Here is a 24,919-nt window from a genome sequence, read left to right as displayed (position 1 = left end):
ATTTTCTTCACACCAAGATAGCGCACTTATTTTTGAAAATGCTCTGTCATTGTCTTCTTTAAATACAATTATTTCATTTATTTTTCTTTACAAATGTACATGCTATTGTAATTAGCGAGCTAAATTACAGTAGCATCAATTGCAAGATTTATTTTAGGTTTTAAATATGTTTAGCCTCAATGCATAGTTATAATAAAGTATTTCTAATAAGCCTCTTCACAGTCCCACATGTCCTGACTCTATCTTGTGTTTCATCAAATTGGAGAACACATCTTTACAGCCTTCTGCAACAATTTCCTGTCTTGTTTTCACAACTTGGGTAGTTCTTCCTATCTGTGGCATGTGGCCTGTTGCCACATAGTAGAAATAGATCACTGTGAATGTTGCTAAGCCTGTTTCTGTAGAATACAGCCCTGACTTATCGAGATCATGGTTTGAGAGTTGACTGAGTGTCTGCTGGTAAGAAATCTTCTTTATATAAAACCAGTGGGAAAACAGTTAAATCAATTCAGATATTCATATTTTCTAGGGCATGAGGACATTGCATCCATTTAGAGGAAGTAGCTGAATGTTATGGAACAAAAGATCTAAGCACTCAGTGAGATGTGCTAGAGAGGAAGTGAGTAGTGGTGCACCATGCTCTGTTCCTTTTCATCTGTTTCTCAGTACATAGCTTGTGAGAAGCATGATGTATTCAGACTCAAAAACTCTCAAACTTTCTTCATTGGTTTGTTTAATTATTGCCCATGTTTGCACTGCAGTAATATTAGAATCTTTCTTGTACATCATTCTATTATTAATTAAGATATGTAGCAGGTATGCAATAGAAATGCATAGCATTATCCTCTGAAATAATATTTAACAAATATTCAATGACTGATATTAATATCAATTTGATGCATATGCCAGCTTACAGAACTGAGAAATATTTTGTTGTGTGTATATATAAGTAAGGTTTTGTTAAATATCTTCCTATAGGACACCTGTGAGATTTTGTAACATTTTCTCATAAAGATAAAATATTTTCAGTTTACTTAGTGGTTCAGCCTAAAGCGGTAAAACCAAAATTAAAGCTGGTGTGTGCCTCCATATTCGATATCTTTCATGGATATTTTAAATATTTCGTATCACCACATGTTGAAAAGAAGTTAATATGTGGCAACAACATAGAAGAATTTAGCGTTTACTATGACCGAACACCTCTATAAATCAGCAGTAAGAGAGGAGTGCAGGAGAACTTTCCATTCTTGTACAGAGAGAGAAGTGTTCTGCTGTCTGTGGTCTAACAGTCAGGAAGTAACAAGAAACCCATTGCTCAGTGATGCATTTCCTGTCACTGCAAAATTCACAGGTCAGTTTGTGGCTGTCCTCATTTCTTTTAAATTTATCATCAACTTCTTTACCCCACTCTTTTTTTTTTCTCTCACCCTTTTACGATAAAAAATATATTTATCAGATGCCTGGTTTTGCACATATTTAAAACAGTACCTCAAAGACTATTAGACAGGGCAAATATGTTATTTCTCACAGCTCATTTTGTGTTATATAACTTTTATTGGCAAAAGGTAAAGGTGCATTGATTCCATGCATGTACGGTATATGTTCCAGCAATTCCGACAATGACGTTTTAAAAAATCTTAAATTTTGTGTGCAAGTGTTGCTTGGCTCTTTTAATACTGCTCTAATTCCACTTCTGTTTTCTGCTAATTTAATACATATATCAAACATTTGTAATAAGTAACAACCCCTGTCTCACTTGGGTGTGGAGCTCAGTTTCAAAAGTACTTTTTTTTTTTTTGTCTGTGCTTCTGCCTATAAAAAAATTCTATCTGTGTTGTATGCACAGCTCTGTCAAACAACAACTGGTACTCATTAGAGGATGCTGTGTGTAAAGAAATAGTATGAAGCCCACGTTATATGGCTTTTTGTTTTTTTTGCCTTTCTCTGGGAATTGCCTAAATACTTTTCTCAATAAATTTGATGCCAAAGCTACATCATAACTACTGTCCTCTTATTTGGTTGAATTAGCACATACCCACATGGTTGATTTATAACCTTTCTCTATAGTGTATTATTCACTTTTAAAATCTTGTCTATCGCATGGTGTGGATTTTGTTTTTAAGAAAAAAAAACATTTTTTTATGGGTGTATGAATCTGAAGCTGACAAATTATTAGTATTTTCAGAACAACTTATCATTAGAAAATATATTAAATCATTCGTAATGATTAGGCAGCTACTCTTCTGGTTCATGCTCACTATCATGTTGTGGCAGTAGTTTACACTGGCAGCAGATTCGTGAGTCACATCCTCACAGGAACTGTGCAAAAGCACCATGTTCATCAGGACCTGATGACCTTGTGAAAAGGGGCAGTTTTATTTTCTCTCATTAATTGCTTTTCAGCTTTTCTCTGTTTCCTGGGCCATGGGTAGCTGCTCACGGGTAACGTTGCTCAGTTGACTTTTTAAGCTTTCTGTGGGTTCTGTCTTTTGTGCGGTAAGTGGTGTGAAGGTGCTGTTTTGGATGTTGCAATTTGGAATCTGCAGTGAACAGGGAAGGTGTAGGGAGTTTGATTTACACTCCTGTGTCTTGTTGGAAACATTCTTTATCCAGACATCTTTTTGCAAAGGGCGTAAGTTTTGCAAATCCAGTGAAGCTGTTTCTGAGTCTTTCCCAAACTGAAAAGACCTCTGTGCCCTTTGCAAAAAATTTTCTTATCTATTTTAACCATTACCTCTTGATTTCTTTCTCTCTTATAATATCAATCCACTCCCATGCTATTCTGAGAGCTATACGAGACTTGTTTTTCTCCAAAACATATGACATCACTGTGGTCATGATGTCATTTTCCATATATAGCAACTGTGCCAAATCTTCCACTTATGGCTTTTTTTTTGCATTAGCTTATGATCATGCTATATGTTATATCTAGTTGTTTTTTTGTATCTGTGTTTTTCCAAATAATTTATTATATTTTGTTCTATATGATGATGCATGCATGGGCTTTTTCCAAGCAAGAATTCAACTGGTAGGGTGACTCATGGTTTAGTCATTTGATTGTTTTAAATTGCCTCCTTTCATGGTCAACAGAATCCTTGGCAGAAAAAAACTACTTGGGTTTGGGACTAAAATTTTTGGGGGGGAAGCAAACTAGCACTGTATAATTCTGGTTTCTGACCAGCTTACCTATGCAGAAGCTTCCAGTGGATACATATAATATTTACACCTTTGGTAGAATTAACGCTTTTAACACTTGCTCTCAAATGCATCAAACAGCTAAATTGTCCCTGCTTTGTTTTTAGCTTTGACATTCTATAGATTCTGAGTCTATCCATGTGAGCCCCACCCTGGATAATGTTTGCTCACTGGAGTTCTGTGTATTGAGTAACAGTTGCACTGTTCCTCCCTCTTAACCAGCCTGAATGATGTGTTGCAATGCAGTTCATGAAATGAAACAAGGCTGCTCTCTGCAGTCAATTATAGGCTGCTGTTCTGGTGTTAAAGGCCACTCACTGTTTGCTCCCCCTGCTGAGCCGATTTATTGTTAAGATAGCAAGATAAATATTACATGCACATTTGTGCATGGTGCTTCATCAACGTTGTGATCATTGTAGTCATACATTGATGCACACAATTCCTTATGATTTTATACATATCAGAAACACACAAGGCTCTCCAGCTATGAAATGTCTCAGTGACACAGTGTTTAAAGCTTAGCAAATGATGTTCAAAAACAAATTAGAACACTGTTGAATCTGGAGCAAGTTCTTTAAGTAGAATTGTCAAATTTGTATTTGATATAGTGGCTGATGACTGTAGTGCTTCATTTTTCACTTCTGATAACTGGAAGAATAAAAAAGGAGAAGTGAAAGCATAAAGTGGAACTATGTTAAATGATGCAGGGCTAAACTGGTTCATTTTTTGACCTGTAACTGGGGAGACTGCACCCCAGGACCTCCCATCTCTCTTCCTCCTTCCAGACACCATGGCCTCCTACTAATCTTACTACTACACAGTTTACCCATGTTGGGATATATATTAGAATGTTTGAGTATTATTTTATATTATTATTTTTATAAAATAACTATCTTTTAAAACAAAGTTGTATTTGTAGTTTAATTAAGCAGCCTCTCGTTCCTCTTTTTCAGATAGACAACTTGATTTGAGCTTCATGTTCTGTGAAGTTAATTTCTGCCCATCTAAGAGAGTATTCAGACTCAAATCAGTCTCAAAGGGGAAAAACAAATTGGTCCCCCAAGGTAGGCAGGCTACATTCACCATTTTACTGGGGCAATGGTGGCACAGTAGTTATGGCTCATGTACGTCCAATTTGCCACTGTTGGGCCCTTGAGCAAGGCTATAAACCCTACCACTCCAGGGACGCTGTATTATGGCTGTAACCTGTCAGCTGCACTCTGAATCCCAATTTCTAACAAGCTGCAAGCTGAAACCCACTTTCTTCGTCACACACATGGCAGCTGAGAATATTCTGAGTTTGTTTTCACAAATGTCAAACTTTTTTTTCGCACAAAAGAATGCCATGACCACTTGCTGCTAATAGAAGTTGCATGCACAGAGCAGAATTAGCTGAATATCTAGAGGACTGTGTCATTTACAGTCAACCATGAAATTCATGTACTGGTCAAATGGACTCAAAAAACATGGCATGCCATTTCAGGCCAATGTCAAACATATAAATATGACACTATTATTTAATTATTTTGTTCAATGCCACTCTGGAGAGTTTATACTTTTATACATTTATACTAAGAGATCAAGTTTCTGAAATACTTAAACCAGCGTGTCTGTAAATAGGTAATACAGGGCAGGTGAGGATTCTTTTTTCTTTGATATTATTATGCTTAGGTCTTTATCCGGTTAAGGACAAGGATGCACATAATACATTAGATTAGATGGACTATAAAGGATGTATTACCGACTTCCGAGGGCACATTTATTGACATTCTTTTCAGATGTTGGCTCTGTTTAGCATAAATGAGGCATCTAAATCTTCCCTGAAAATGAAATTCCTTTCAGGGACAGAAAGCAACAAATTGGCCATTCTGCCATTCTTTCTCCTACAACCCAAAAGTCTCATTCCTAGGATTGTCCGCCAAAGCCTTTTCTCTTGGCGATAACACAAATATACAGCCCATTTTAACTATTACAACATGGCCAATATTGTGGTTTCTTATGTCCTTCTCTCTATTTCTCTCCTTGAAGGTGTAGATGACCTGGACTGAGCCAATAAATTGAGGGAGAAAGAAAGAGAGGGTGGACAAGACCCAAACGGACCTTTCTATTGTTTTAGCATCATTTCTTTCCGTGGAAGCGGATCGAAATATTTTCAGCTGTGTGCCTGGCTTGAAGCTCTTTCTAATTTGAAGAGTGTAGTCCAGAGTGGTCTGTGTGTTTGTGTGCATGTGGGGAGTCTCTGGAGCGGCAGGAGAGTGCCCATCAGTCTGAGTCTTCCCTGTGTCTGCTGTTGCACCATGACCACTGCAGTCCAGCCCAATGAGCTTGTCTTCGAGTTTGCCAGCAATGGCATGGATGAAATCAACCAGGTACCATGCAGCACACACCTACAAACATTTAGAAGACATCTATCTATATCTATCTATCTATCTATCTATCTATCTATCTATGAGACAACATGCACAAAGTCTCTATCTGTCTTTATATATATATATATATATATATATATATATATATATATATATATATATATATATATATATATATGCACAAAGTCAGGGTAATAAAAAAGAAGTAATAGTTTGCGCATTGCCGCTGTTGTTATTCACTCCATGAAATATACCATGTACCATGAAATATGATTTGTAATGTGTTGTTTTGCGCATGCGCAAAATCACGGAACTTCCAGTTTTATGACAGTCGATATGGATTCTTTAGAGCTTCAAGGATTTCTCTTAAAAGAAGAAAATCCTCACAATTCTGCATATTGAGGGAGTGAATGATGAAGGATAGAAGGAAAGGAGACATTTGTTAAAGTACGCTGAAATAAGTACAACAGTTAAATAGAACATGACTTTAGTAAATGAATTATTAAATGTAAAACACACACACACATATACACATCTGTATTACCCAAATAGGGTGCAACAAATGTTAAATATTTTATTTTTTCATTGATTTAATTTTATTTAATGAATATAATGTGGCAATTTAATCAATTAATCAATTGAATCAGTATACTAAAAAGTGTATTGCAATAATTTGATTTATTCTATTTTATTTTGATAAAATATTCAAAATATATTATTTTACCAAGCAGGCATTTAAAATTGTTTTAGAAATGTGAACTGGTGCTGTTCACAAATGTTAGTAAAAATAAAACCTACTTCTTCTGTGGTCTTTACTTCTATTATTTACAACATTGTACATTAATACTGAAGATATCTAAACTATGAAAAAAACATGTATGGAATTATGTAGTAAACAAAACATTTTTAAACATCTCAGAGTATGTTTTATATGTTCAGTTCTTTAGTGTAGCCACCCATTTAAATGACGGCTTTGCACATGCTTCACATTCTCCAAGTCTGCCTCATAAGGTAGTCAATCTTGATCAGAATCCTTGTGTTTCGTGGCCCATGCAAGTTTCTTCTGTTTGCTATTCTTCCGAAGTAAAGTTTTTGCTGCATTTTGACTATGAAGGCCTGTCAGTCTCCTCTGAATGTGGATTTTGAAATATGTCAAGAAGCATTTATGTAGTGCTGCAAAATTAATTGTACCAATTCAATTTAATTTAATTCATTTTTATTTGTATAGCACTTTTAACAATGAACATTGTCTCAAAGCAGCTTTACACAGATAATGTGGTGATTAAACGTAAATATGTTCTTTGTAAGTAAGTTTGTCCCTGATGAGCAACTGTGGCAAGGAAAAACTCCCCAAGATGGCATAAGGAAGAAACCTTGAGAGGAACCAGACTCAAGAGGGAACCCATCCTCATCTGGGTTGCACCAAATGTCCATTTAAAGCAGATATACAATGCTGCGGGGTACAGTGATGGCGATCAGAAGCAAACTGCACTCCCGAGTCAGTGCAGCAGACCGCCGACACCAACTACAGTCCAATCCGTCCTCAAAGCACCCGTTCTACTCCGGAATTACATGGAACCACCCAAGGTGTTGATGAGAGACCGTCCCAAGCTGCACAGAAGTGTGAAGATCCACGGAGGAAAGAGGGGCTGGAACAGTGGTCACTGGAACCTCAGGAGCATGTTTAACTCGACCGAGAGAGAGAGAGAGAGAGAGAGAGAGAGAGAGGAGGGTGAGAGAGAGGGTGACGGGAAGAGAAGGATATGGATTATTAAGTGTCCCTATTGGTGTATGAAAGTTAATGTCACTGTGCAGTTTGGACTCCGGCAAGACTCGCTATGGCAGCATAACTAAAAGGGAGAACCAAAAGGTAACACAGACACGAGGGATCTCTGGGATAAGAGACGACCCACCACACCACCGTCAACAAACCCGAGTGAACGTGTGAATGTGAGGGGATGACAGCATACATCATGCATATATCCATGTTCCCTCCAGATCTGAGCCTTTACCTAAGAAAAATCTACTGATAAAAGGCTTGACTAAATAAATAAGTTTTCAACCTCGACTTGAACACTGAGACTGTGTCTAAGTCTCGAACACTGGTTAGAAGGCTGTTCCATAACTGTGGGGCTTTAACACAATTGCGATGTCAGCTTTTGAGATTATATGACGTCAAATGTTACGATTAACAAAGCAAAAAAGTCCAGATCGTCACGTGACTTTCTGCTGTGCAGCGTGGAAAGCAGGTGAATGTGAATGCTGAGCAGATGAACACTGAACTGGTAGCCAAAAAAAACGTTTCCTCTGTCATATGGCGATATTTTACACTTGAAGGTGACCAACAGTGAGCAGAGAGAGGAACTTGCAAGATTTGCTAAATTAAATTTGCAACATCACATGGCAATATGACAAATCTGTAACAGATCTCACTGGTTCCAGGTTGGAAGAAGGAGACGACAGGAGATGGTTCATCATCATGGTTCCTGTTTTTTTTATTTTTTATTTTCATTCACTTTTGCCCCGTCGCTTTCCTTTCCTCATACTCGCACTGGGACAGACACCCACTCGCGGTAACTCACATCTTTCCAATGTGTACCCTCCGCACACTCGCAGATCGGCAAGCCTTTACCTGTCATCCTCCACCTTTCCCACACACATTCCCAAACACGCCGTGAGCTCTGCCCGGTGTGTGTGTGTGTGTGTGTGTGTGTGTGTGTGTGTGTGTGTGTGTGTATGTATGTATGTATGTATGTATATATATATATATATATATATATATATATATATATATATATATATATATATATATACAGTGAGGAAAATAAGTATTTGAACACCCTGCTATTTTGCAAGTTCTCCCACTTAGAAATCATGGAGGGGTCTGAAATTGTCATCGTAGGTGCATGTCCACTGTGAGAGACATAATCTAAAAAAAAAAAATCCAGAAATCACAATGTATGATTTTTTAATTATTTAACTATTTTACACCTGAGAAAGTCAATGTTAATATTTGGTAGAGTAGCCTTTGTTTGCAATTACAGAGGTCAAACGTTTCCTGTAGTCCTGAAGATCTCCACACAGATCTTCTCTAGATCAGTCAGGTTTCTGGCCTGTCGCTGAGAAACACAGAGTTTAAGCTCCCTCCAAAGATTCTCTATTGAGTTTAGGTCTGGAGACTGGCTAGGCCACGCCAGATTGATTTCAAACCATGATGTCTTAGTGTATTACCAACAGTAACCTTGGAAACGGTGGTCCCAGCTCTTTTCAGGTTATTGACCAGCTCCTACCGTGTAGTTCTGGGCTGATTTCTCACCTTCCTTAGGATCATTGAGACCCCACGAGGTGAGATCTTGCATGGAGCCCCAGTCCGAGGGAGATTGACAGTCATGTTTAGCTTCTTCCATTTTCTAATGATTGCCCCAACAGTGGACCTTTTTTCACCAAGCTGCTTGGCAATTTTCCTGTAGCCCTTTCCAGCCTTGTGAAGGTGTACAATTTTGTCTCTAGTGTCTTTGGACAGCTTTTTGGTCTTGGCCATGTTAGTAGTTGGATTCTTACTGATTGTATGTGGTGGACAGGTGTCTTTATGCAGCTAACGAACTCAAACAGGTGCATCTAATTTAGGATAATAAATGTAGTGGAGGTGCACATTTTAAAGGCAGACTAACAGGTCTTTGAGGGCCAGAATTCTAGCTGATAGACAGGTGTTCAAATACTTATTTGCAGCTGTATCATACAAATAAATAGTTTAAAAATCATATATTGTGATTTCTGGATTTTTTAGATTATGTCTCTCACAGTGGACATGCACCTACGATGACAATTTCAGACCCTCCATGATTTCTAAGTGGGACAACTTGCAAAATAGCAGGTTGTTCAAATACTTATTTTCCTCACTGTATATATACATATATACACACACACACACACACACATATATATATATATATATATATATATATATATATATATATATATATATATACACACATATATATATATATATATATATATATATATATATATATATATATATATATATATAATATCTGGTATCTTTTACATCCTGCATCCTGCATAAACAGGACAGTTTCTAGCCTTTTGGAACCCTTGGCAAGATTCCTATTTTCACCCCCATGGCTCTGCCCTCACATCACAATTTCCCACTACCACTACCCCATGTCGCTCCTCTGCACATGTCCAACTCAATTGGGCTTCTCTCACTTTTTCCACAAATGTTCAAGGAGACTTGTAGTGGATCCAGGAGAGGGTCTGTTATGTCCTTGAGGCAGGACAACACGAGGCGCACAAAAGACTTCATGACCACAGAAGTCAGGGTGACAAGGCGTCTGTAATTACTAAGAAGTTTGATCCTTGTCTTTTTGGGGACTGGGACAATGGCTGAAGTCTTAAAGCAGGCTGACACATCGCAGGTCTCCAGTGAGGTATTAAAAATGTCTGTAAACACTGGGATCAATTGATTGGCACAGTGTTTCAGGGTGGAGGGGCCTGTAGCCTTGCGGGGGTTCAGACATTTAAACAGTCTATGCACGTCTTCCTCTTTAATGGTGAGAGGTGTGAGGGTTGCTGAGGTGCAGAGCTGTGTGGGTAATCCAGGTATCAAAATGTAGAAGGGGGGTGAAGAGTTACTGCTGATCAATGGCTGGTGGGGCATTTTCTTTTAATGCTAGTAATAATGGTCTGACTTTCTATTTATGTAACTGAGTGTTTCTTGCCATAATATAGATTATTGATATTGACTCTGAACTTACCCTTTCCTCTACACAAAACAACTGATGGCTCATTAGCACATTAAAAAGGCAAGAAATGTCACAAATTATCTCTTGTCAAGGCACTCTTGTGAATTGAAAACCATTTTAGATGACTACCTCATGAATATGATGAGAGAATGCCATGAGTTTGCTAAGATGTCATTTTTGCTTAACTAATAATTCCATACATTTTCTTTCATAGTTTGGACTTTAAAGTTTGTCTTCAGTATTAATGTTGAAAATATTCTAATGTTTAAAATAATAAAAAACACAGAAGGAGAAGGTATGTCCAAACATATATATTAGGGCTGTCAATCGATTCAAATATTCAATCGCTATTAATTGAATGATTGTCATTAATTAATTTGTGATTAATCGCAACTTAATCGTATATTTTAATCTGTCCTGAATGTACCTTCAATTTATAAAATAAATAAAAGAGCAGACCACAATATGCTAAAAGTAGTCACCAAAAACCCTAAAATGTTATGACAGGACCTACAGCAGGCTCTTGCTACTGTTGATGTGACAGTACATGTCTCTACAATCAAAAAGAGACTACACAAGTTGTGCAAGGAGGCACCCTTTGCTGAAGGCAAGATTGTTTGCAAGAGAGAACGTACCAGACCAGGACATTTGGAATAATGTTCTTTTGAAATATGAGTCTTAAATGTAGTTATTTGTACACCAGAACAGAGGACATGTTTGGCATAAACCAAATACAACATTCTAGGAAAATAACCTCATACCAACTGTGAAACTTGGAGGTGGTCCTGGTTTGGGGATGCTTTGCAGCAGCAGGACCTGGCCAGCTCACCATCATAGAATCCATAATGAATTAAAAATTTGAAAGTAATTATGGTGTTTTAACAAAAATTTCATTGTTGTTGAAATGCACGTTAGTTTTGATTATAAGCTATAAATCAGGTATTTTATTGGTATGAAGATTTTCTCTGATTAAACAAATATATAAATGTACAAATGTTAAATTTTATTTTCATTGATAAATCCTCCCTTATAATTAATGATCAAGAACTAAATTAATAATAACTTCAATTAATAGTTAATAATGACCATTTGAAAGAGGAGGTTTCTAAGTTTTAAATGGCTGCCACAGGGGCAATGTAGTCGCGTCGTTCTTCCGGGGTCATCCTTGGCCTTCCTCTTTTCCTCCTTCCTGGCGGCTCCATCCTCAGCATTCTCCTACTGATATAACCCATATCTCTCCTCTGCACATGTCCAAACCATCTCAATCTCACCTCCCTTACCTTATCCCCAAAACGTCCTACGTGCGCTGTCCCTCTAATTAACTCATTTCTAATCCTTGTCTATCCTCGTCACTCCCAACGGGAACCTCAACATCTAAAGCTCTACTACCCCCAGCTCCACATCCTGTCTATTAGTCAATGCCACTGTCTCTAAACAATACAACATAGCAGGTCACAGTCCTATAAACTTTCTCTTTCACGCTTGCAGATACTCTTATATCACAAATCACTCCTGCCACTCTTCTCCACCCACTCCACCCTGCCTGCACTCTTTTCTTCACTTCTCTAACACACTGTCCCTTACTTTGCACTGTTGACCCCAGGTACCTGAACTTCTCCACCTTCTCCACCTCTTCTCTCTGCAACCGCACCACTCCACTGACCTCCCTCCCATTCACACACATGTACTCTGTCTTACTCCTACTGACTTTCATTCCCCTTCTCTCCAGCGTGTACCTCCACCTCTCCAGGCTCTTCTCAACCTGCTCCCTACTCTCACCACAAATAACAATATCATCTGCAAACATCATAGTCCAGGGAGACTTCTGTCTGACCTCGTCCGTCAACCTGTCCATCACCACTGCAAACAGGAAAGGGCTCAGAGCCAATCCTTGATGCAGTCCAACCTCCACCTTGAACCAGTCTGTCATTCCTACTGCACACTTCACTGCTGTCACACTGTCCTCATTCATGTCCTGCACCACCCTCACATACATCTCTGACACACCTGACTTCCTCATACAATACCACAATCTCCTGGGTGAGGTCTTTGTTTCTTGTATGATCTTAACCAATTTTCAAATGTAACTTTTTCAACAGGCTTCTAAGCACATTTTTGTAAACTCTTTCTAATATTAAATGGTCACATACTGACTGTGTGTTCTTAATATTTTGTACTGTGCAAAAGTTTTAGGCAGCTGTGAAAAATGCTGTAAATTAAAAAGAAAATTCTAAACTAAGTGTTAATAATTTGTTTAAAAAATTGACAAAAGGAAAACAACAGAAGAGAAATTCAAATTAAATCAATAATTGTCATGAACACCCAACGCCTCCAGAAGTCAATGCATTTAGCTATACTTGCAAAATGTTTTTGATGGAACTCGGCAGGTAGGTTGTTCCAAACATCTTGGAGAACTAACCATAGATCTGTTAATGTAGGCCTCCTCACATCCTTCTGACTTTTCATTTAATCCTAGACAGCTCGTCAGCAAACAACTTGTTTTTTTTTGTTACAGCCACATTTTTTTACATTTTGACAGCCTGGAGCACTGGCTGCCATTTTATTGCACCCCAGACCCCATTGTTTTTGTGCATAGTTGGGTTGGTTAGCCTGGTTTCCATGTCGAATGTATGGCTTTTGGCCGCAATTCTTCTATGAAGATCACTTCTGAACAAACTTCTCTAGACAGTAAATTGATGCATCTGGGTCCCATTGGTTTCCACCAGGTCTTTCCTGATGGCATCGCTGGACAGCTTAAAAATGTCGAAGGGTAGTAAGCATGTTGTGTCTTTTCATACACTCCATTAAGTTTTATTGACTGACTCCTGCATCTACAGTCCTCAACATGGCCTGTTTCTTTGTGGTTCGTCAAAAGAGCTAGACCTTGCTGATGCAGTATAACTACCTTGTGTTTTGTTGCTGTGCTCTGACTTGCTATGGTGTGTGACAGTTGTCTTCCACAATCTCACCTTAGTAGCAGACTTTTGCTGTTTCTTAGCCAGTTTTAAACCTCTTACATGGCTGCATTTTAGCCTACATTTGAAACTGATTATTAGCACCTGCTTGGTATAATTGGTTAATCATACAACTGACTTTTGATTTTACAAAATCCCACCAAATATTGATTTGACTTAGATTTTTCCTCTGTTCATTCATTTTTACATTTTGTTACTCGATAATTAATTAGAACTTTTATTTTTGAAAGCATTTTCACAACATTTTGTCTTTTTAAACTTCTTAAGACTTTTTCACACATCCACTATTGAATTTATGAAAGGTTATTTGTTTTGCCTGCAGCTGGAGTCATCTTTTGAATGCTGTCTATTTTTTTTTTTTTGGTTTGTGTTTGCATTGTTTGTGTGCTTTTTCCACTAGTGTGTTTGTGTATGTGTGTAAGAAAGAGAGAGAGAGATAGAGATAATTGGCTAGAGTGCAGCAGTTCTCCGTTCAATGTAGTCAGTCTTGTGGTTCACAGATTTCAGGCCTGACCAGCCTGACCTGTTGGTAGTGCAGTCACTGGGCGTGTTCCTACTATTGTTCTAAAAAAAAAACGACACTCCTCACTATTCCTGCATTACTGCACTATTCACACTTAGTAGCATTGTTTGTGTCCTCCTGATGTGCCATACATTCTTACATTTTACTGTTAGAAAAATATATTCATAATATTACTTAAATTCCTATATTTGTGTGTATATGTATGTGTTAAAAATTTGTGCCTGTTGATTTATTTTTATCTGACAGAGGAGTAGTGTAGGTGATTGTCTGGGCTCTAATCATCAGCTAAATTAGACAAAGTTGTCTAAGGGCAAAATGTTGGGAGTAGTGTATGTTGTGTTGCATCAGCCTTTCAGTTTGCTGAAGATGACAGGTAAAACAGAAAAATGTTTACAAGAGAAAATTGTTCATGTTGTCGGTTTTGTTCTGACAACAAGAACAGGGAACTCAGATATGCAAATATGTGATCTTATCGGCTGTTTCCCTTTTAGAAATTCACTTGATTACAGCAAAGAGGAAGGACCTGCATTTGCAGCTTCACGTTGAGACAATTCTTTCTAGTTCTAATTTGTAAAGAACACATAAAAATCATGAAATGCTCATCAGAATAACATGCACCAGAGCTAAAAAAAACAAAAAAAATTACCTTTTATCAGACAGGAACATTTTATTTTGTTTTTTGCAGCAAAAATATAATTGGCATTTCTATACCTAATATAAAGACTCCTGAATGCAGTACGGGGGGATGAAAAGAATTTAAATTTTTGTCCCTAGCTGGATGTAGAGTATGAAGAGTAGAAGGCTAGAAACATGTATAGATACTGACTTGTTCAATGCATTGGGATTTACCTTGAAAACTCTGCAATGTCATTGAATACTGCTTGACCACAATTCTTTGTCAGGTGAATGATGTTAGGGCTTGGTTATTGGTACCTTTATAAAGTGAATATCGTTTACAAATAAAACACCTCTGATTACTGTGAAGATACCATATGACACAGCAATTGTGACTTATGTAAGAAAGTGCTAAATGAACTCGCTTTTGTTTTATTGTTGATAGTGCATCTCCTTTCTGGTAATCTAGTGTAGCCAGGTCCATGTGTATACAAACCAATGCGACTTTATGTAAAATGTAAAACTTTTTGTTTGTCTGTTTGTTTAGTACTTTGCACTCTACTACCATCTCCTGGTGGTATAATGCAAACGTATACATGAATTTATAGTATACCTCAAAAGACATTATTTTCAAATATTTTAGACTCTTCATAATAGGTCTAAAGACTGGTGTAGTCATTTGTGTTATTTACATCAATTAAAAGGTAGGCTGTTATGTAAAATGTAAACAAAAAATAATTGTATTTGCAAATCTCATAAAACAAAAATTAATTCACAATCGAACATAGAAAACATACCAAATGTCTTAGCTGAGGTAATTTACCATTTTAAGGAAAAAATTTGGTAATTTAGAAGTGTATTGCTGCTCAAAGTTATCCGGTAAATACATTTTTTTCTATAATAGAAGGTACCAGAAAACACAATGCATCACTCTTTTACTGTGTATGTGGCTGAGTGCCCTTGCAACAGAAATGGACCACAAAGCAATGGAAGAATGTTGCCTAAAATATATGATTGGGCTACATTTATGCGAGCCTGCATGTACAATGATCAGTATACCATCATAATAAAGCAGCAAGCTGTGATTGAAATATAGACTTCCAGCTTTAATTCAAGATTTGTAACAAAAAATGCATTACCCATTTAGGAATTACAGCCATCTCTATCTTCACAGACGATGTGAACGGTTTAATGGCCTGTTGTGCGCAGTTTCCTCGTTATTTCAAGGCAAATTAAGGAGATAAAAGGTCTGAATTGTTTTCCAAAAATTCCATCAAACTAAATAATCACAGAACTATTTCATTAGTGAGGAAAACCCCTTCAAAACATCTAGCCAAGTCAAAAACATTCCTATAGTCAAGGCATAGCTTAATGAAGATAAATACAGAAAATTTACCTCCATGTGGTATGGTTTTTGGTGTCAGTTGGACTGATTTGAGCAATTCAGAAACTTGTGATCTCCTGAGTTCCTGCAAAATAGTCTCTAAAACAATGTATTGAGGAAGGAATGGTGTGAAAAACAACAACAAAAAAACAGAAACACCTTGCCAATACGAGAGGTCAGAGAAAAATTTGCAAATTGGTTTGAGCTTCATTGAAGGATCTCTGCACATCTTTGTGCAGAAACTTCTTAGTAATTGTCCCTGCACTTAAACTCCTTCCGAACAACCTGGAGTATGCCAAGAATATTTTCTTCTTTTCTTTTCACACACACACACACACACACACACACACACACACACACACACACACACAATATCTATCTATCTATCTGTCTATCTGTCTGTCTGTCTGTCTGTCTGTCTCACATAACCCACACAGAAGGTACAGAATGTAGATGCATATGTTTCTGCACTATTTATCTGGTACATTTACATTAATATGCTGATGCCATTTCTCTGCATGTGTGTTTGGCAGCTGGATGATCCATCTGTGTTTCCAGCTGTGATCGTAGAGCAGGTGCCTGCTGCTGACCTCATGCAGGTGTATTCAGGGCTGGAGGCTGATGAGGTCACCAATGGCATTATAGTGGATACTATACAGCATGAAGTGGAGGAGAACATTATGGTGGGAGATGTAGGGCTGTCTGGTGAGTCTGTTATTAAATGACAATAGTCACATGGCAATCATAAATATTATCAGCTGGGATTTGGTTTGCATCAGTATTCAGTGGAATTAACTACATAACCCAATAGCATTTTAAACTATTTTAAATATTTTAATGAAAACGAACAATACTATAGCGGAGGGGAAAAAAGTGCTTTAAATGTCTTTATTGGATTATCGAAAATTTTTATATTTTTTTTATTATATTTTTATTTTTCATATTACATATTTAGCTCTAATGTAAACTCCCATTTCTTTGGCTCTAGAGACTCCAGTCTCTGGAGGAGAAGACAATGTAGAGACCATTGAGGCAGCTGAGGCATTGCTGAATATGGAGTCCCCCAACAACATCCTGGATGAGAAACGCATGAGTATGTCATGACATGTTTTATTTTGGTCTAGGCATGTCTGATTTTTCCATAGGACTTTTTTTGTGTTTCTTAAGTGAGAATGTATGAATTCAGCATAATGCATTTGTTTACATTTTTTAACTAAATGTATTTACTATGTACAGTTTCTCACAAAAGTGGGTACAACCCTCACATTTCAGCAACAATTTTATTATTTATGTTCTCAAGGGACATTCATTCTATTGCAATTTAAATGAAATTTGGATTTATTCTAGTCAATGTGCATCTTGTATAGCAGTACAGATTTACTGTCCTCTGAAAATAACTTTGTCAGTATTTTGTGTGAGCACCATTGTTATGTAGAACTGCCTTTATCCTCCCGTGGGCCTGGAATTCACCAGAGCTGCACAGGTTGTTGCTGGGATCCTTTCTCACTCCTCCATCATGACATCACAGATCTGCTGCATGTTAGACAAATAGTGCTTCTCTACGTTCTGCTTGGGGATGCTGCACAGGTGCTCAATAGGGTTCAGGTCTGAAGACATACTTGGCTACTCCATCACCTTCACCTTCCTCAGCAAGGCAGTTGTCACCTTGGAGGTGTGTTTTGGGTCATTATTATGTTGGAAAACTGTCGTTTGGCCCAGTTTCTGAAGGAAGGGATTCATGTTCTGCTTCAGAATGTCATGTTGAAATCCATGTTTACCTCAATTTTAATGGCAGCTCCCAATACCAGCAGCACTCATGCAGCCCCAGACCATGATGCTACCACCACCTTCACCATGATTGACTGTAGGAAAGACACAATTTTCTTGGTACTCCTCACCAGGGCATCAGCACACATGCAGGACCCCAGCTGTACCAAACAAGTTTATCTTAGTCTCATCAGATCACAGGGCATGGTTCCAGTAATTCCTGCTCCTAGATGGGTTGTCTTCAACAAACTGCTTGTGGAGACAGTTTCAGAGGAGTCTTCCTTTTGGGACGATGACCATGCAAACCGACTTGTTGCATTGTGCAGCTTATGGTTTGAGCACTGAAAAGTGGACTTTCCACTTCTGAAACCTCTAAAGCAATGCAGGCAGCACTCATATAGATAGAGGATGTTTCTCATATGTCTGTTTTTTTTAAGCAAGCTTCTGCACCTGATGCACACCAGGAGGACTCAACTTCTTTGATTGATATATCCCAAGTTTTTTTTTCTATAGTGTTGTCCCTTAAGAAGATCTAAAATAGTTTCTGAAATGTGAGGGTTATACAAACTTTTGTGAGATATTGTAATTTTTTCTCATTTTTGAATCCTTAGTTTTTGATAACACACTGGCTTATCCGTTATATCTACCTTGACAATGTGTAGTTCACACATATGGAGCTCTGCTGGAACCAGACCTGACCTACATATCTTTGCGGCCAGAGCAACTTTCTGCTGACTGCATGGATGTCTCTCTGGATGAAGAAACATCCTCTATGGATGAGATTCCACAGAAGAGTCCATCCAAACCACCTAGGAAAAATAAAGGTACTACAATAATACATATTTTCCATTAGGTAGTGTTGTAAATCCACCCTAGCATTTGTATTTTCCGTAAATGAACAAATAACCAGATGAATATGCCATCTCAAATACAAAGTAAACAGCATCACTTGGTTAAAACCTGATCAAATTTGGCTACATATTGTAGTGTAGTGAATCGCTGCTAAAGTATTAATGTGGCAAAGGCAGTTTTATATAGAATTAAGAGATTCTATATAAAATTCTTATTCTATATAATTTTGAAAATAAGTAGAAACGTTTTATTATCATTTATTAATGTTTTTTTTTGCAGTGCGCAAACCTAGGGTAGTGCGACCTTGTTCCCCTATCACCAATCCTACACTTCCTCTAAAGAAAAAGAGTAAAGAAGGAAAAGGTATGTCCTGCCAAAAGCAAGATTTACATGTGCTAAAGTTATTATGCCTTGTCTGCTTAGCTTCATGGCTGCTTAACTGTTGAGGTGAGTGCCGTGTTTGTGAGTGAAAAAGTTGTAGTGGGCCAGAGTGCATGATGATGTTACTCTGTTAGAGCCCCTCATGGACAGTGAGGAGGTAATCCACATGCAAATACATCATTCTGACACTATGCTTAGACTATGCTTCTGGGTTGCTCTTTTTTAACCAACTCTGGCCAAAGCACATGACAAACAAGAATAATGTCCTGCCTGGCCCTTCAAATTAATTCTAGGCCTGGTGCAGTGCTGGCATACAAATGATTTATTATGGTTAAGAGCATAAATACTAAAATTGTACCTCTGGTCCATTTCTTAAATATATCTTGAGGGGTGTAAAGAGAAATATGGAATTGTAGATAAGTTAAAATTTTCCTTTTTTCTTTTCCTATTTCACCTGATAGGTAACACAATTTACCTGTGGGAGTTTTTGCTGGCTTTGCTGCAAGATAAAAACACCTGTCCCAAATATATCAAGTGGACACAGCGAGAGAAGGGTATCTTTAAGTTAGTGGATTCCAAGGCTGTGTCCAAGCTGTGGGGAAAGCACAAGAACAAGCCGGATATGAACTATGAGACTATGGGAAGGGCTCTCAGGTAACTGCTGGAGCAACCCAATTAAAAGCAAATATGAAAAAAAAGTCCTGTTTTCTGACACTTTTTTTTTTTTTTTTTTCTTAGGTATTATTACCAGAGGGGCATTCTGGCCAAAGTTGAAGGTCAGAGGCTTGTGTACCAGTTTAAGGAGATGCCCACCGATCTAGTAGTCATTGATGAAGATGATGGGCAGTGTGAAGACTCAGGCACTGGGTTTGGCAGCCAGCGCTCCAACTGTCACAGTCGTGTCATTAACCGTGGAGCATCACGTACCCAGGGCAAAGGGTCAGGCCACACACATAACAGGGCATTAAAGAAGGAACCAGGTGCCAGTGTGCTCTACCAGAATGCCAAATGCAAACAAAGTGAGCAGCTGATGCAGACTGTACATGTGCTGCAGCCAAACCAGGGAGCTGCTGTCCCTGCTCCTGCACACACAATGAGGTGAGGTAAACAGATGTACACAAAAAAGCTTTGTTTCTATTCTAAATATTTTCCTATCTATATACCTGCATGCAATATGCTCTATAAATCCTACACTGCTAAATGGTGAATAGAATTGTCTAAATAGTAAGTGGTAAACTGAGATGACCTGGTGGCTGCTGGCAGGGCATAAGACTCCCATTCCTGCTTAAATTGATAATTAAATTTAATAAATTGCCAATACTTAGTACTTCAATTCATAATATTATCATTATGAATACTCTACATCTTTCAAAATATAGTACTCTTTGCTTTTGTGAATAAGGCTATATACTGTTTATACTATCTATTAACATCCAGATTTATGTAAAGCTGCTTTGTGAAAATGTCTCCTACACTATAGTATACAAAATGAATTGAACATGGCAAAATAGATTTTTGGGCACTGTACTCTGCATCTCTCATGATTTAGTTCTTGCTGACTTTCTCTGTCTTTTTTCAGAACTATTAACATGCCTGCCACTGTTCCCATGGTCCTTACATCTGGATCGCAAGGAGGAGCATCAGTTACACTGCAGACGGTACCCTTATCCTCTGTACTGGCCAATGGCGACACTCTGAATGGTCTGACCCGTGTGGTTACTCTTAATGCCAATGGGCAGCCTGTGGTAGCACAGCAGCCTGGTACTGTAATTGCTACCGTGCTAAAGCCTGGAGAGCTTCAGAAGCTGCAGGTAAAAGAGGAGATCCTGGAGCCACAGTTCCTGCAGTCACTGGTCAATGGCAATGCACTATGTAAGGAGGAGACAGATGGAGGGTTATCTGAGCTTGGCCATAGGACTGTAATTGTTGGTGTTGCTGGCCAAGGAATGTGCCAGTTTTCTAATGGACACTCTAAGGCAGGGGCAGAGCTGGCAAGCAGCCCCAGTGAGGGTCTAACCCCAGTAGAAGAGCTGGAGGTGAAGAGCGAAATTGCTGGAGCCAAAGAGTTGCTAGGATGCCCGCAAGTGCCTGTTCCTGTACAAATACCAACTTCCCAGTTCATTCAGGTGAAATCGGAGCTCTCTGAAACCTAAAAATATACCAAGGTCAGGAGACCACAAACTGTGCTTAAATAATCCAGTGAAAGTCACCAAAGGACTGTTGTTTACTCACAATATTGTGACATCGTGCCTAAATTTGAATATTAAGGGATAGTTATATAAACCTCTGCTGGATAGCCCTGTGGCATCACCTTCAATCCATTTTGCTATCCTGTAATCAGAATTCAGCCATTTCTTGGACCAGGAATTGTTCTGCCTTTTGCCAGTTTTTTTTTTTTTTTTTTTTTTTATGAAATCTCAATGGACCTGCAATTTTTTATACTCCCCCAAAAAATGGAGCCAAATAGCACATTTAAGTGTTGACAGACAGCTGCTATGGAATGAAACAAACCCAATAAATAGTAGGTTCGAGGATATTTTCACTTAAGCAGGGTGAAGTGTTTGCTTGAGGTTTTTTGTTGCCCAGACTGAAAAAGTGCCTTCCGTTACTGGCACAAATGGTTCAAATTATTTTTTATATCTTAGATTAGATGCAAGAATATGCAGATAAAAGATGTTGGGAACTAACAGACTTTGCCTACACCAACACATTGCTGAAACCTGGTTATTTTCATATTGTAAAACAAAGTTTCTTCAAGGATTTGTTTTGTTACTATGGAAATGGGCATTCTCTGTCATAAAAGACAGTTTATTTAGACATGCCTTTATACATGTACTGAATACAGTAAATACAATGACAAATTCCCCAATTGTCTGCTTTAGAAGCAGAGTATTTCTCCATTACTCCTTAATCAATGTTTATATAAATCAAATGCCATGTAAGACAAAATATACAGTATATAAATATATGATATACCACTGAGATTTGGTTAATGGCCACACATTTATTTATTTTGTGAATTTCTAAATTATGTATAAATGGTTTAATTTTTTATTGTAATTAATATTGGGAACATGCAGTATATATAAAGTTATTTCAGTCTACATGTTAGTTTTATTGCAAGTTGTATATTTCAATTTACTTGGCACCCCTTATATATTTTATGTATTTTCAATATAATAAGTAAAATTTTTACATATATAGAGCTTTATGAGATTGACCTCTGCCTTGTTATCTACTGTGATGTTTTTAAAGCCTTAAAATTGTACAGAGCTTATTTGTTTATGTTTCTAATCTTAAGCTGACATACTTTTACTCTTAAAAGTAGACAAACCAAAATGGGCCTTTTTTATACCTTGTCATTTCACGTGCATTGAATATCAGGATTATATTAGATCAATATTATGGATATGGAAATGATAAAATGTAATGTGAGGTCTGAGATATTTTAACCCAATACGTTTGTGTGTGTGTGTGTGTGTGTGTGTGTGTGTGTATAATTTTCTATATATGTGTGTGTGTATAATTTTATATATATATATATATATATATATATATATATATATATATATATATATATATATATATATATATATATAAATAAAATTATACACACACACACACACACACACACACACGTATTGGGACACCTGACTTTTCCAGCCATATGTGGTTCTTTCCCAAACTGTTATTGCAAAGCTAAAGGCACACAATTGTAGTATTTTTGGATGCAGTAGCATGACATTTTCCCTTGAACAAGAAGACCCAAACCTGTTCCAGCAGGGCAAAGCCCCTGTGCACAAAGCAAACTTAAAGAAGATATGCTTTGCATGGGTTGGAGTGGAAGATCTGCTATAGAGCTCTGACCTCAACCCTAGTGAACACCCTTGGGATGAATTGAAATGCTGATTGCACCCCAGGCCTCCTCACCTACATCAGTACCCGACTTTACTAACACCCTTGTATTTAAATGAGCATAAAATCACAACAAGAACACATTTCAAAATCTAGTGGAACATTTTTATTAGAAGAGTGGTTTGAATAATAGGAGCAAATTGGGACTAAATGTGGAAAGCAACGCTCAAAAAGCACATACCAGGTGTCTATACTATACTTATGACCATTGATAGGTCATATACAAAACATGCAGATGCTTTCGGGTTAAAAAAAAGAATTTGCAAAATATTTGCATCAAATTAGAATTTCTGGACACAGTCCAGAAACACAGTGCATTAAAATGGCCAGGTATAATGGGGCTCAGGCATTCTCTTCATTTTCTTCTCTTCAATCAAATATTTTATGTAATTATTTTATTGGGGTCTAGACCTAGTTCTGTGCCTAGTTATATAAATTCATTTCATATTCATATTAATTCATAATATAAATTATATTTATTTGTAGCCTTCTCACACCTGAGTTTTTGATGTATGGCATACTTTCTAAGTATGCCATATATAATCTCTGAGACAGGTGCTTTTGATAGATGCATTTTCCCCAGAAGATAGTGTGCATGTTGTTGCTATATTGATCCTCGACTCAATTTGTTCTAAAATACTAGTGGTGGTGCAGCCAGGACTGAAGAGTTTTAAGTGCAGTAGCTATGTTGGGCATAGAAAAAGAAACATTGCTTTGACAATCAAGCCAGCAAATGATATGCTGCTGAAATAAATATCTTGATATTCATGTGACAGAAATCTACATCCCTAATACACTGTACACTATAGAAACAACTGCCTGAACTAGCTAGGGGTAAATGTATGCCAGCTCTTTGAGGTGATTATACCACTGCCTATGTCATAATATCTGCTTTTGGGGCTGTCCTGTTTTCCATATGTTCAAGGCAATTTAGATTTTTCTTTTACAATATGAAAGAGATGCAATAAAAAATGTTTTTTTTGCTTCAATGAAAAACCTCTGAACTTCTATTCACTTATGCTACAGCAATTAAATCCTTAGCTGTCAGGATCAGCTGCACAGGCGACTGCAGACCCTGCAGGAGGGATATGCTCATTACTGCATGCATTAGAAACAGGTTGTTCCTCTGTGTGTGTCCTTACATGTTTTATCTAATAATGTGAATTTGCACAAATCCTTTCTGTGAGGTCAGACCTGCCCTGAGTGTTTACAAACATCTTGCTAAGAGTCAGATTTGTTGGAGGTTGTTAATTTCATCCCATCTATTCAAATAGGAAATTAAAGTGTGTTGAGATCGCTTCAGATAAGATTGCAATCTGTTAACATTACTAAGCAAAAAGGAAACTAACATGAGCAATTGTTTGTTCATTAGTGTAAGATAGTCATGTGTACAGTTTATGGGCTTTATTTCTGCTATAGGTGTGTAAAACTCAAATGCACTCAAAATTATTAATTAGCCGATGCAGGTGATTAGCAAAAGGCCATACATTTAAGAACATGTTTTCTTAAAATGTTAAACTAAGTTAACCTATTGTGTTTACACATAACCCAAAATCTTTGTTAAACTGTTTGTTTTTGTTTGCAGCTCTTAAGATGCTCCTGCTTGTGATAGAAACATCATTGTTACTCGAATGGCAGGCCTTCTGAGGCAAATTCCAGGTGTGTGTACAACAATGGAGCCATCTGGCACATGGTCCATGTTGTAGCTCCCTGCCCTCAAGTATCCTATTCATACACATCTGCAGAATATAAGGCACTTCCACTGGCAAAACAAACAAATATTCAGACTAAATAAAACAGTAACAACCAACACAAACAAAAGCAATAGAGGGAGGTAACACCATGCACAGATGAATAAAAATAGCAAAACGGAGTGCTGCTCACACGTTTTAAATACGAAATGATATCCGATCAATTTGCTGGTTTTAAGTGCCAATGAAGCCAAAGTAGACTACTTAGAAACTACACATTTCATTTAATAAATCCATAACAGGTCAGCAATATATGATAACGTGAAGCTTAATTTTTCAGAAACAAAGCAGAGATCAGTGAATACAACTATTTTAAATTTGCATTTGATTTACTCTAAGAAAAGGTGATGGCTGAGAAATGGTAATGAACAGTGTAAGGATCCCAGTATATTTTAAGGAAATTTTGAAGCTGTGTCAGAGAAATAAATC

The 24,919-nt window shown here is 37.5% G+C and overlaps 1 protein-coding gene across 4 annotated transcripts in view; it reads left to right on the top strand.

Annotated features, from left to right (window-relative positions):
* The window catches only part of elf1 (E74-like ETS transcription factor 1), a 44,735-nt gene extending 22,395 nt beyond the window's left edge, over positions 1-22,340 (top strand). For 2 of the 4 annotated variants that reach the window (XM_046849283.1, XM_046849282.1), the window contains exons 2-9: positions 5,224-5,564; positions 16,358-16,529; positions 16,813-16,917; positions 18,254-18,415; positions 18,723-18,806; positions 19,286-19,478; positions 19,563-19,922; positions 20,404-22,340. In XM_046849283.1, the coding sequence (XP_046705239.1) occupies positions 5,493-5,564; positions 16,358-16,529; positions 16,813-16,917; positions 18,254-18,415; positions 18,723-18,806; positions 19,286-19,478; positions 19,563-19,922; positions 20,404-20,977 (1,722 nt within the window). In that variant the 5' untranslated portion in view covers positions 5,224-5,492 and the 3' untranslated portion in view covers positions 20,978-22,340. Of the gene's footprint in view, positions 1-384; positions 460-4,148; positions 4,260-5,223; positions 5,565-16,357; positions 16,530-16,812; positions 16,918-18,253; positions 18,416-18,722; positions 18,807-19,285; positions 19,479-19,562; positions 19,923-20,403 lie in introns of those variants that run through there. The other 2 variants (XM_046849285.1, XM_046849286.1) reach the window with 2 other exon arrangements.
* Positions 22,341-24,919: the final 2,579 nt, after the last annotated feature.

Source organism: Silurus meridionalis, chromosome 5 (genome assembly GCF_014805685.1).
Source record: "Silurus meridionalis isolate SWU-2019-XX chromosome 5, ASM1480568v1, whole genome shotgun sequence".
NCBI classification, from domain to species: domain Eukaryota; kingdom Metazoa; phylum Chordata; class Actinopteri; order Siluriformes; family Siluridae; genus Silurus; species Silurus meridionalis.
This window is presented reverse-complemented; position numbering and strand designations above follow the sequence as displayed.